Source organism: Euphorbia lathyris, chromosome 2 (assembly GCF_963576675.1).
Source record: "Euphorbia lathyris chromosome 2, ddEupLath1.1, whole genome shotgun sequence".
Taxonomy (NCBI): domain Eukaryota; kingdom Viridiplantae; phylum Streptophyta; class Magnoliopsida; order Malpighiales; family Euphorbiaceae; genus Euphorbia; species Euphorbia lathyris.
In genome coordinates this window covers 126,835,002-126,847,317 of record NC_088911.1, presented here as the reverse complement: position 1 = coordinate 126,847,317, position 12,316 = coordinate 126,835,002, and the positions used below count along the sequence as shown (strand labels likewise).

The 12,316-nt window shown below is 34.5% G+C and overlaps 2 protein-coding genes across 6 annotated transcripts; one reads left to right on the top strand and one right to left on the bottom strand.

Annotated features, from left to right (window-relative positions):
• The first annotated feature begins 3,090 nt into the window (after positions 1–3,090).
• On the top strand, positions 3,091–5,054 carry LOC136219877 (histidine-containing phosphotransfer protein 1). 3 transcript variants are annotated; one of them, XM_066007452.1, is made up of 7 exons: positions 3,091–3,264; positions 3,364–3,449; positions 3,539–3,669; positions 3,766–3,834; positions 4,448–4,519; positions 4,648–4,720; positions 4,816–5,054. In XM_066007452.1, the coding sequence occupies exons 2-7, from the start codon at positions 3,390–3,392 to the stop codon at positions 4,873–4,875; spliced, it is 465 nt and encodes a 154-aa protein (XP_065863524.1). In that variant the 5' UTR covers positions 3,091–3,264; positions 3,364–3,389; the 3' UTR covers positions 4,876–5,054. The 3 variants fall into 3 exon arrangements, with proteins under 3 accessions (XP_065863524.1, XP_065863523.1, XP_065863522.1); XM_066007451.1 differs by having other exon boundaries at positions 3,092–3,290; XM_066007450.1 differs by having other exon boundaries at positions 3,093–3,449.
• An 816-nt stretch (positions 5,055–5,870) lies between these two features.
• Positions 5,871–10,735, bottom strand: LOC136219876 (nucleoside hydrolase 3-like). 3 transcript variants are annotated; one of them, XM_066007448.1, is made up of 13 exons: positions 10,325–10,735; positions 10,060–10,239; positions 9,831–9,941; positions 9,261–9,599; positions 9,003–9,179; positions 8,628–8,912; positions 8,418–8,540; positions 8,012–8,209; positions 7,681–7,934; positions 7,383–7,590; positions 7,007–7,312; positions 6,599–6,942; positions 5,871–6,379 (listed from the first exon to the last, which is right to left on the bottom strand). In XM_066007448.1, the coding sequence occupies exons 1-12, from the start codon at positions 10,478–10,480 to the stop codon at positions 6,643–6,645; spliced, it is 2,637 nt and encodes an 878-aa protein (XP_065863520.1). In that variant the 5' UTR covers positions 10,481–10,735; the 3' UTR covers positions 5,871–6,379; positions 6,599–6,642. The 3 variants fall into 3 exon arrangements, with proteins under 3 accessions (XP_065863520.1, XP_065863521.1, XP_065863519.1); XM_066007449.1 differs by lacking the exon at positions 5,871–6,379 and having other exon boundaries at positions 6,406–6,942; positions 10,325–10,468; positions 10,676–10,703; XM_066007447.1 differs by lacking the exon at positions 5,871–6,379 and having other exon boundaries at positions 6,406–6,942.
• Positions 10,736–12,316: the final 1,581 nt, after the last annotated feature.

Sequence of the window (12,316 nt, the reverse complement as noted above, 5' to 3'; positions counted from 1 at the left end):
CGACCGCGACATATTAGTCATGGATGTGACAAGTGTATTTTCCACCCAATGATAAAAAGTCTCTGTCATGACCACGACATATTAGTCACGGATGTGACAGATAAGATTTCTTACCAGAATACAAAAGCTTCTGTCACGATCACAACTCAACAGTCACAGACGTGACATACCATAATTCAGCAACAATCATGTTTCTTCACCCAAAAAGCACGTCTCTTCACCCGAATCAACATTTCTCTTTGTGATTAGCCACATCCGATCATCACACCTTTATGGAGGGATGACTTCCAAGAGACACGACTATTTCACATCTTTATAAAGGAAGTTCTACATTAATCTACACACACAGTGATACAGAAATATTTTAAAATCGGAGATTACAACACTGAGTTTGAAATATTGAAGTAACTTACTTAGAGATTTTGGTCCAAGGATGGAAGGAAGTGAGATTGAGAAATAAACTTCCTCAAGATACAAAGGAGAAGATACATTGGAGAAGACGATATCGAGGCTTGACAAACCTTATAGAGACAGTAAAAGGATTTACAACCCATATACTCTCATTTGTTATAATCTTTTCCTTTGTATTCTTAACTCTTTATAAATGTTCAGCATTGTCAGTACCCACCAGAAATTAATTAATCAAATGCAAATTATTCTATGTTCATTATTATATTTTTTATTATTTTATGTCTATTCTAAGGAAATTCATACAAGCAAAGCATAGTAATAGTTGTTGATTTATAATTTAGAAGAGATTCAGTTTAAAGATAATTGTGTTACATCTATAACTTATCCCGTTTTTAATTCATAATCTTAATTCACTATGATAGGTCGAGGAATTAAAATTATTTATCTAAAAACACATTAAGTCACTTAATCCTAGATCAAGAGATTGAATTAAGTATTTTTATCTAATACAACTGAATAAGATTAAAGGTATTAACAATTGCACACTTAGTTAAAAATCACTAAAAGTATCATGAGCTACGCATGGAAATAAATCATTGGATTAGTTTAGATTAGATAATATAAGTTAAATCAAATCAATCACTAAGTTAATGATTTTCTATAAAGCAAGAGAAAACGAATAAATAAACAATATATATTGACAGTCATATTGTATTCTCTGTGGATCGATATCTTTTATTACTACAAGCGAAACCGTGCACTTGCGGAATTCGCCTAACACGCCTCCTCCTCCTCCTTCGCCTTTTTACAAATGCAATACTGGCGCTGCATTTTTTGCAACATCTGCTGAAGTGGGTCTTGGGGCTATTATGCGTGATGCCTAAGGAGGTTTCATCGTCGCTTGGTCGATAATCCTTCTAAGTTTGTTGGAAGTAAAAAAAGGTGAGGTCTTGGCGTTGATTCAAGCAATGGAGTGGCCAACGGATCAAGGGTACCAACATGTTATTTTTGAGACCGATGCCAAGATTGTTGTTGATGCTATTTATTCTAGTAATGAAGATCAGTCGGAGTTCGGTGTCTTGGTTGGTTGGTCTCAGTTCGTGCTTCTTCTAAATGACTCTTACTCAGTCAAGTTCGTTTGGAGATAAGCTAATGTGGCGGTCATGCTATTGCTCAATCGGCTTGTTTACATCTTTGTCCTATGTTTTTCTCTAATGTAATATTACATTCTTATCCGATTGAGGCGCGTTAATAAAGCTTGATTTAAAAAAAACATAGATAGTTATTTTTATGAAATTAGAAAAAATACTTTAAAAAATTTCTAATATGTCACCTAAATTCGTTAAAGTTCTTTTTGTACGAAGAGTACATGATTTATAGTTTTTTTTTACCTAATATATCTTTAGCCCTTTATACTTGTCAAAAATGTTAATTGTTTTCTATGCTTTTAAAATGTCCTCTTTACCATTTGAACTTGTTAAATTGACTTATTAACCTCCTAAAATACACGTGTCGGAGTAAAGAGAGATTTTGGAAAAGTTAAAATGTATACACGTTAAGTAAGGTAAAATGATAGACCATTTTAAGAAAGTTTAAGAATATGTCAATTTAAGAGGATAAATAGGATTTTGTTATGTTTGCTAAAGAGATTTTTTTAAGGCAAAAATTAGAGGTTTAAGTCACTTTAGAGGTTTTGACTAGTTAAACTTTTAATAGTGATGTTTTATGAAAAAAGTTTGAAAGAACTTATCGGGTCCAAAATGTTAATTTTGAAAAAACTGGTTTTAGAAACTTTTTTAGTTAGCTTATTGCTCCATCTATTTTGAAGGACATTTTTACCCCTAATTACTTCCATTGAACCCCAAATAAAGGTTTTATCATGTATTCATTTGTCATTTTACACAAACAGTTATTGGCCATGTTTGGCAAATAACTGTGAGCTGATAGTTGATTACATTAGTTGCTAGTTGATTACCTTTTTGGTTAACTGTTTTGACTAATTGATTGTATAAATTTGTTTGGTAAAACTTAGTTGATTGCTAATAGCTGTTTGGATAAATGACAAATAAGGACATAATAAAACATTTATTTGGGGTTAAAAGATAATAATTATGAGTAAGAATGTCATTCAAAAGAGATGAAACAATAAGCTAATTAAAAAGCTCATAAAATAAGTTTTTTCAAAATTAGTTTTATGGATTCAATAAGCTCTTTTATACATCTATTTACCAAACATAATTATTAAAGATTAGACTTGTTAAAACCTTTAAAGTGGCTCAAATCTCTAATTATCAATCGTCCTAAATTTTACCAAAGAAATTTACACAATACCAAATTGATAAACACTATCAAAGTTGACTTTTTGGAACTAAGTACATAAACATGTAAATATGTTTTGTCTTTGCTTTAGGTAGTCTTTTTATGGCATCTATTAGTATTTATGATCTGTGAATGTTTTCATTAAAAATTTTCATTACTCTCGTTGATTTCCATTTGGATATTAAAGTTTAGCTCCATTAATCACTTCTAATCTCCTTGTTTGGAAAGGCTTAGATTTTATTCCTGTTTTATTTCTTTAAATGAAATAATATATGTTTTTTCATTAAAAAAAAAAAGAAAAAAGAAAACAGAGAATATTAGGAGAAGTAAACGATAGAAAGAAATTCGAATAAATGCTGTTAAATGCAACAGCAAACGGTGGAGGAGAGAGCTTAGGGAATCTGTGAGCTAAAAAACAAAACAAAAACAAATTAAACAGATCATTAGCGCAAATCCAGAGAAGAAAAGGTTGGATGATAGAGATAGAGTCCACTACACTACTAGTACTGGGTATTACCTTAAAGCAAATATAAAGTTTGTATCTTTAATCCCACCAAAAGGTTTTTCCTACCTCTTTCATTGCCCAATTAATAATTCCCCCAATTTTAGCCTCACATCTTTCTTGGATCGCAGCTTCAGAATACGTACTCTGGGCAGACATGGATGTGGGTCAGATGCAGAGGACTTGGGTGGAATACACAAAGTCCTTGTTTAGAGAGGTAATGAAAAATCTTCTCATTTTAGTCTTCTGATCTTATGTTTCTGATTTTTGTTGGGATTTACAATTTTGTTTTCTATTTGGATAAAGGGTTTTCTGGATAGTCAATTTACTCAGCTTCAGCTACTACAAGATGAGAGCAATCCAGATTTTGTTGTTGAAGTTGTGTCTCTTTTCTTTGATGATTCTGAGAGGCTTCTTAATGATCTCACCAGGGCTTTGTAAGCTTACTCTCCATTCTCTACCATCTTCTCAAATTTCTTTTAATTGTGTCTCTCTCTGGCTGATTATCTGAAAAGGGGTTTCTTATTTTGTAGAGATCAGGCAGGTGTGGATTTCAAAAGGATTGATGATCATGCACACCAGTTGAAGGGTAGCAGCGCCAGGTATTCTCTTCTCTTTGCCTTTCTGAGTGATTTTTTTCTTCTTCTTTCATTTCTCAGCTGTTTTCTTGAGTAATTGATGCTTGTTTGATAATTGTAATACACTGTATGAACTTCTATCCATCTTGGTTTGGAGTATGAAAAAAACCCTCAAAAGATTAGATTTTTAACACATTACAGATCTGAGAGAGACTGATAATGGAGAGGGAGGTTAAATAAAAGGATAATTGTGGTTTCGCGAATTTGTAAAGACGGTCCTGTATACCTTGGTCAGAGGTTTTCTCCATTACAAAATAGATTTTTCACTAAAATCCTTAGTAATAAAATGTTCTTAAATGTTAGGAGGGTAAAATGAGATTGATACATCGCTTGAATTTTTGTTTTGAACATTTATCACATAGACAAATTTGGATGTTTTTAGTGAAAAAGTCCGTCTTTGTTAATGGAGGAAACCACATACCTGTGTTTCTACATTTTTAAACCACAAGGACGTCGTAAAATCCCAAGGTTTATTTTTGTATTTTGTACTTTGCCCTTAAAAAAATTGATTTTTTCTTCTTCTGTTTAGCTCCATTTCTTGTTTGATGAGAAAAAAATTGACTTTTGTGTTGAGCAGCATAGGTGCACAAAGGGTTAAAAATGCCTGCATGGCTTTCCGTAGCTTATGTGAGGAGCGGAATGCTGAAGGGTGAGTTCTTCTGCTCCCTTTTGTTGCTCTCCTTGTGATATAATTTTTCTCCCAAATATGAGAGAACATGAATTTTGAGCTTTGGCAAATCTTATTAATTGGGAAGTTGTTGAATGCTTGGACTCCAGGTGCCTGAAATGCCTGCAACAAGTAAAACATGAATATTTTCTAGTTAAGAACAAGCTTGAAGCTCTTATCAGGGTGGGTATACCTTTCTCATTTATGTTCGTTTGTCGAGTAAATCTGCTGAGAGTCTGATCTAAATTCTTATTGCTTCGTGAAATGTTTCATTTCAGTTGGAGCAACAAATCGTGGCAGCGGGTGGATCAATTCCTATGGAAGAATTGAGCTTTTAAGGTCATCAAGCTGGGTGGCTCATTGTAGAGAAACTTTTTTTTTTTTTCTTTCTTCTTGTTTTGGTGTTTTTGGGCTTTTATGTTTCATTCTCATCTAACCATAAATTATGTTTAATTAATCGGAGTCGTGCTTGTATGAGTTTTCTGAAGATTGAAAGAAAAAAGCCTCTTTTCTGCTACCATTTCTCGTTATGATCTTCAACGATCTAGAGAATCTTAGCTGGTTATGCTTTCTATTTGGTCCCCCCTTTTCTGATCTTTGTATATATGTTGTCCATTTTGCTGGAGAAATGATCTGTTTGCTGATTTAACATGATTGAGAATTGGGTTTGAGATCTATTGGCCCTTAGGTCACTTGAAGATGATCTGAGCAGTAAAATCCTCAGAATTTGAGAACATTAAATTAGGCACTCACAATTGTTTATAGGCTGAATCAGTTAGTGCTGCTGCTAGAGCCTTTTCTACTGGTTAGATGAGATATTAACTTGGTGATTGCAGCTTTTATATCCTTCACCTTTGAATTGAGTGAATTCTGAATTTGCATGCTCTTAGCTAAATAGATCAAACTGTGAACAGTTGATGAATCTTGCAATGCTATTTGTTTAGCAGAATTCAGCAAATATGGGAAATTATGATCGCAATGGCTAATTTCGTTTGATGCATATTAGGGGGTTTTGTTCCGTCTATGGTTAACAGTATGCACTCTACTGTCTTAGCAGTTATATACTTTATGTATGGAAATAATGAAGGCATACATACATATACAGCCCCTCCAAGTTGGTCATCAAAGCCTTGTCTTCGATAACTTTGAAAATGATCGATTAACTTCTTACACTTGTTTAAAGTAAACTACCAATCTTCTAAACTTGTTTAAAGTGATTTATATGATCTATTAGGCCAAGTTATGAAATAGTCAGTTTAGAAAGATAATGGATGAGGGTGGAGAGTGAAAGCAAGTGGGTTTTGTTGACAGCTCAAACCAACAATAATATAGATCCATTGGGAACGTTGTTTAGGAAAATTTATATAATGGTCCGGGTGGACCATTTGGATGTTGATTTAACATTTCAATTAGTCCCGGACCATTTGTACAACTTCTTGTTGGTTAGAGAATCCCTAGTAGTGTGGGATGGCTAGAAATAGGGGTGGAAATGGGGGGATGTATTTCCCATTCCGCCCCCAATATTTTCGGGGAAATGGAGTTCAAAAAGTTATTTAGCCCCATACAAAAAGTTGTCCAAAAATCTGTAATGGGAAGCGTGGAACGCATCTCATTTGGTGTTTGCTATCCATGCTTCCCTTCCATCCCTCCATTCCATCTTCCAATAGTGAATCTCTCCACGGGCGTGATTTCTTCTCCTTCAGCCATCAAGCTCAGCAGGTCGCTAATTTTGGCTACTTGCTGCTCTTCAGGACGTGCTATAATGGTTGGCAGATATCCAGCAAATCTTTAACATAAGTATCTTTGACTGAAGTTTATGCAAGTGTGCAGTATCTATCTAGTCTTCATTTGAAAAAAAAAAAAAAACCCATGAAAAAAGAAGTTGCATCCATTTATAGGCAGCTTCATTTGAAGCATATTTCTAAGATAGTGTTTATAGATTTTACATTCTAACTTCTGCAAGAAATAATACAATTTACACCTATCACAGTAAACACCTTTTATATCAAATATTAGTCTGTTGAAAAGCTCAGTATCACAAACCAAACTTGTATATGTTACCTGTTGTTACTTGTTAATGAATAATTAAAAATCTTCTCTCTTGATCAATTGTTAGAATTTGTTTGTCTGCTCCAAATCTTTTTCTGCTCATCAAAGCTTCCAATGACTGCAGATTGCTTCTTATTCCCCAATTGCTTAGCAAAAACATCATAATATGCTTCTGAGTCAACATTTTCCAATACTTTTATCAATTTCCCTTGTTTTTCATCTATTACAGTCTCTCCATCTTTCGATTCGATACCTCCTGCAACTATCTTAATAGGCTTCATTTGCAGGACTGTGTTCAACAATGAATTATCACCACCCAAAATCACTGCCCCAAGGATTTCCCCCAAGAATGTATCCTGCAAAACACCACAATATCGTTAAAATCTGCAGATTCTTCGAAAAAATCGTTGGAGTCTTTACCATGTGATGGTATCTGTGATGAGTTTGTTGAAGCTTATAAAGCCTGGATAGCAGACGGCGGACGAATAAGGCCTCGCCCGTCTTGTTTGTCTTGCGTAGCCTTTGAAGCATCCTCGTGAATGAGCTCACATTGCGCTGAACGTTAAGAGGGACAAGGGTAATGTCGAGTGATGAACCGAAAACTGTCTTTGCAGCCAAGGGGTCAAGATACATGTTCATTTCAGTGTATGCATTAGAATTGTCTGTCAGCACATTTCCCTTGTCCCAATTGCTATGGCTAATGTGTCCTCCAACAATGTACACATCCTGAAATGAAATTTGACGCATTTTTTATGCGTTTTCTCTCAATTTCAAAGAATTTCAGAGGTCTACTTACCTTAATCCAAGAGGTTGTCTTGTTGTTTCCTGACAGAAGAATCTTTGCTAAACTAGTTAAGGGTCCATTAGTTAGTATGCTAATCTTAGATCCTGGTTCCAGTGATTGAACTGTAGATTCCCAGACTTCAAGTGCTAGAGGCTGTCTGAGTTCTGGGTGATCCGAGTTGTGTGGAGCTCCATGTTTTACAGAATGTTCTGCAGTATATCTTGACAGGAAAAGGCATTTCACAATGTTTTTTCAGGTTTAAGAACCTAAAAGCATAATCACAAACTATATCCAAACAAGAACAACATACCTTCTCGGGCTTCGAGGAAGGCTCCTCGCGAGCCCGTAGAGAGTGTCTGAATCAAGAAATCCACCACTGCCTTGTGGAATGGCTTTGACATACTTGCAGTCTCCAACAGCAGAGAAAATTGGATCAGACTGATTCATGGCAAAAATATCTCCAAGACCAACCGGAATGTCATCACGACCCATCATATGCAATAAATCGTAAACCACATCTATTGTTGCTGCATTCGCCCATCCGGTTGGGCTTACAATTATAGCCTGCATCAACATTATTCACATTCAAACACCTTTTACTCCTATTTTCACATAATCTGAAACTTCAGACACCAATTTACCTTGATGTTGATCTCTTGTACAGGTAATTTAAGTAGATAGAACAAAGCCAGAAAATCTCCAGCACTCATGTCCATGTCAAAGACAACAGGTTTGCCCAATCTTTTGTTACCAAAGTCCGGTTTGTAAAGAACTTGCTTATAATGAGGAAATTGTGTTGTAAAATTGAACCTCCCAGTTTGGTTTGGGTCATTCAAAACCTACATTAACAGAGAAACGTTATAAAAAGAGCTCGAACCACCTCGAACAGCTAGGGTCTTCCTCTATCCCTCTCTCACATTTATGCTTGTGAGCATTTGCAGACCAGCATTCAACATGTGCAAACCACCTTGAACGGTTTATCTTCAACGCATGATATGCCTAACTTGATACAATTGCATTTACAAGAAGCTAAAATAAGAAACTTACATCCAAGAAGCTCTTGAAATATGCTCTGTCAAGTTCACTGTAAGTGTTTGGATTCCGTTTTGCGGTGGTTGCCACAAGAACTCGAACCCCTCCTGATCCTCTTACCTCCTTTGTATAGCCATCCTGTCATATTACACTATGAATAATTCAAGAATGAAGCATTTTGGCACCATTTGTTATTTGAACAATGATTTTGAACCTTGATTTCACCTGGCATCTCCCTTTCCCATTCTTCACAATGCAGAAAGGATCTTTGAGACCTGTCTGCACATGACCGCTATGCACTCCACCTTTCTTTAGATTAAACTTCGGAACTTTATGCCCATCAAAGAACGGATTTGAGCTGTCATATACTCCATAAGGTTTATTTGAAGTAACTACAGTTATGTTCATATATTCCATTTCAGCGAATTCGTTTTCTCTATTTCGATTAGGCGAATTTCGCATGCTTGAAACTGCTACACCAGATGTAAATGAATCCCACATGAAGTAGCTCTGAAACGAAGAAGAACAAGTTGAATGAACTACAAAAATCAGACTTACATAAGAGGTAAGTACTAAGTACCAACGAGAACTATATCTAACCGTATAGAAGTGGTCATAAAACCATGTATCGCGAGCCATTTTCAAGGACTGAAAGCAGTATTGTGCCTCATACGTATGCTGGTTCTGCTCGAATGACTTGAAGAAATTTTCATTGACAGGAATGGTATTTGTTGCATCCAACGGCACAAGGGTGATTGGTATTCCAGAATATATGACCTGAAAATCAAAACCAGATATGAAAAACCAATCTGAACTCATTCAATCACACACATAGCAGCCAAAATCCACCATCTTTACCTGATATGCTGCGAAAGGATCTCCGAAAATGTTGAACTCAGCATAAGGATTACTTGTGTAACCTGAAAAGAGATTACCACGATCACCACACTGTCTTGGCCGGCAGGATGAAGCTGCTGCATTCTTTGGGCAACAACCAGTCGGATTTCGAGACCTAACTCCTCCTCCCATGATGTATATATGCTTAACATTCTTCTTTAAATGGGGATTGTTCATAAGGAAAATGGCAATATTTGTATGAGCTCCTATTGATATGAGATTAATAGGACCTTCAGAAATGTTATCAATCAGAACCTGTTGTGCAGTAGCTTGTCTAAGCGGAGTGTATTTCCTGCTGCCCTGCAAAGATAAGGGTCACATTTTCTGACACTATAACATGATTTAGAGAGACAATCCGACTCATATGACAAGATGAACACCATTATCATTTTACTGATACTACATGATGAACACTATTATCATTATTCTTACATTTATATCATATATAATCATATAGAAGATATAGATAACATAACATAGCACGATTTTGAAACACAATAACCCGAAATTGTCACGGAGAGAGTAAAATACCTGTGGCAGGAAAGCTTTCCTTATCCCAAAATTGGCATCAAGGTCTAGTCTTCCTCCGGTATCAACCGGGATAGCTTGTCTATATCTACAGCCTCCTGCTGTTGTGTTTCCCTGATATCAGAATGAAATGTATGATTGTAAAGCTATGATGCACGGAAACGAAAACAAACTGAAACGGAGGGAACCCTGTGATTGATTGAATTGGATTAGCTTAAAAGAGTTTGTTTACCTGCTCAATTAGAGGAAGAAAACCACCAACATTTGGGAGGAAAGTGCCATCATCTAAGATTCCACCTTCTCCTCCAACTCCTACCGGAATATCATCACGATCCATCATGTAAAGAATGTCATACATTTGATTCACAGAATGTCCTGCATCTGTCCAAGCATTTGCATTGATTGTGATTGCCTGTTTTTAATAGCTTAATGAGTTCAGTTCCTCGAATGAACATGATTATGAATTTACAGGAAAAAAAACAGTTAAAAAGAAAGACCTTCAACTCAAACTCTGATCTGTTAAGCTTCAAAAGATACAAAAGAGCAAAGAAATCATCAGTATCAACATCAGTATCCAGAAGAATCCGATGTGGGATAGCTTCCACAGAAATTACTGTGATGAGTAATACAATGATCATCTTCTGCAACAACATTTTTTGTGTGTTCCAATCTCAATCTTTGCAAAAAACAGTTACATTTAATTAAATAATGGCATATATATACATGGAATGAAGTATAATGAAGGGGAAGAGTGAAGAAGAGAACAAAAGAAAAGGCATGAGAATTTTCTACTGTTAAAAAGGTGAAGAGAGGAGGAGACAAGGAAGATGCAATTATATGTTCATTACCAGTAGAATAGATTCTTTGGATTATTTTTCAAATTCAAAGATGAAGAAAAAGAAAAAGAAAAAGTATTATTATCTTATTATCATGAAATGATGCAATTTTAGAAAGTCTTCAGTCAGTTTATGTCACACTAAGTATCTATAAATATATTTTTATTATTATTTGCTAGAAGAATCCAACTTCCACCGCCTCTCACCTCCTCACCTCAATCTTCTTCCCTCTTTTATCAATTTTTTCCGCTAGATTATCACTTTGCAGGATTATTTAGAGGAAAAAGAAAGAAGCTTGTTTTCCTTTTTCCTCCTTCCATTTATATTTTAGTTTTCGTTTTTAGCTTTAAATTTATATTTTCTTGTTTGAAATCTATATTTTCTTGAACTTCTTTTTGCGTCAGATCTACACTTGTAAGCTATACTTCTTTCTTTTATTCTTTTTTCGGTCTTAGTAAGAGCGGAAAAGGTTTATCTTGTCCGTAGATCTATAGATCTGCATGGATATACAAACAGAAAGGACTCAGATCTGAACGTCCGGAACAGCCTAAAAGATGGAGTATGGATTACAACGGGATTCGACTTACAAGAAGGATATGATTTCTATGTTTGTTGTATTTGTATCTTTTCTGGTTTTTATTGCTCTTTGTAGTTTTTTATTACTCTTTGTCAGTGTTCTAAAAATCGGCCAAGGCGGCCACCTAGGTGGGGATTTTGAGAACACCGTCCTGATTTTCACTAATCGGGCGGTATAAATCGGTTGACCGATTTTTGGCCGCCTAGGCGGTCCTAGGCGGCTCCCAGACAGCCTTTTTGAAAAAATTAGTCCTTAAATTTTATGTCAACTTTTTTAATTTAAAAAAAAAATTAAATAATAAAAAAATAAAAAAACCCTTAAACTATTAAATTTATTTTTAAGAATATTATTTTTATTTTATTTTGACACATTTTGCTATAAATATTATTTTATTGATCTATTTGTTATTTTTTAAGGACATTAATATAAATAATATTAAAATATATATGTTTTTCTATCCTAAATATTTTATATTATTATTTTTATATAGTATAATTCATATATTAATGGTATTTATATAATACTTTATTTAATAATAAATAAATAAATATAAAAAATACAAATCCGATTAATCGCCGATTAATCACCGATTAATCAGTAAGGGCCCTCTCCGCCCGATTAGCGCCTAGCGTCTTTTACAACCTTGCTCTTTGTAGTCTATGTATTGCTCTTTGTAGTCCATTTCTTTCCTTTATGGGTCTTTGCCTGTATGGGATGGAGGTTTTATTCCTTTTTGTTTCGTGTTGTTTGTCTTATTACGTTAATGGAATGATATGTGGCATTAAAAAAAAAAAAAGTTGAGATTCAGAAATCCAATAATTTTTTTTTATTAGTTTATGTTATTCACATTTCAGTTAAAGTTTGTTTGTTGTGTTGAAAAATGATTTAAAGTTAGTTTTTGTTTTATTATTAATGATAATGTTTTACTAATCTAAGTAATGTTTCTGTTTTTATATTTTTTTATTTCATGTCTTAGTTCATGCGGTAGTGAAATTAGTGCAACTTTTTAGTAGGAAATATGATTCTAGTTGGTTATATTTATTTATATTTTCTATATGAACTTATGTTTGATTAAT

Coding starts and splice junctions, on each gene's coding strand:
- LOC136219877 (XM_066007452.1), top strand. CDS start 3,390: ATGGATGTGGGTCAGATGCAGAGGACTTGGGTGGAATACACAAAGTCC. Junction 3,670..3,765: donor AATGATCTCACCAGGGCTTT/GTAAGCTTACTC, acceptor CTTATTTTGTAG/AGATCAGGCAGGTGTGGATT. Junction 3,835..4,447: donor TTGAAGGGTAGCAGCGCCAG/GTATTCTCTTCT, acceptor TGTGTTGAGCAG/CATAGGTGCACAAAGGGTTA.
- LOC136219876 (XM_066007448.1), bottom strand. CDS start 10,480: ATGTTGTTGCAGAAGATGATCATTGTATTACTCATCACAGTAATTTCT. Junction 9,942..10,059: donor TTCTTCCTCTAATTGAGCAG/GTAAACAAACTC, acceptor TTCTGATATCAG/GGAAACACAACAGCAGGAGG. Junction 8,541..8,627: donor ATGGGAAAGGGAGATGCCAG/GTGAAATCAAGG, acceptor GTAATATGACAG/GATGGCTATACAAAGGAGGT.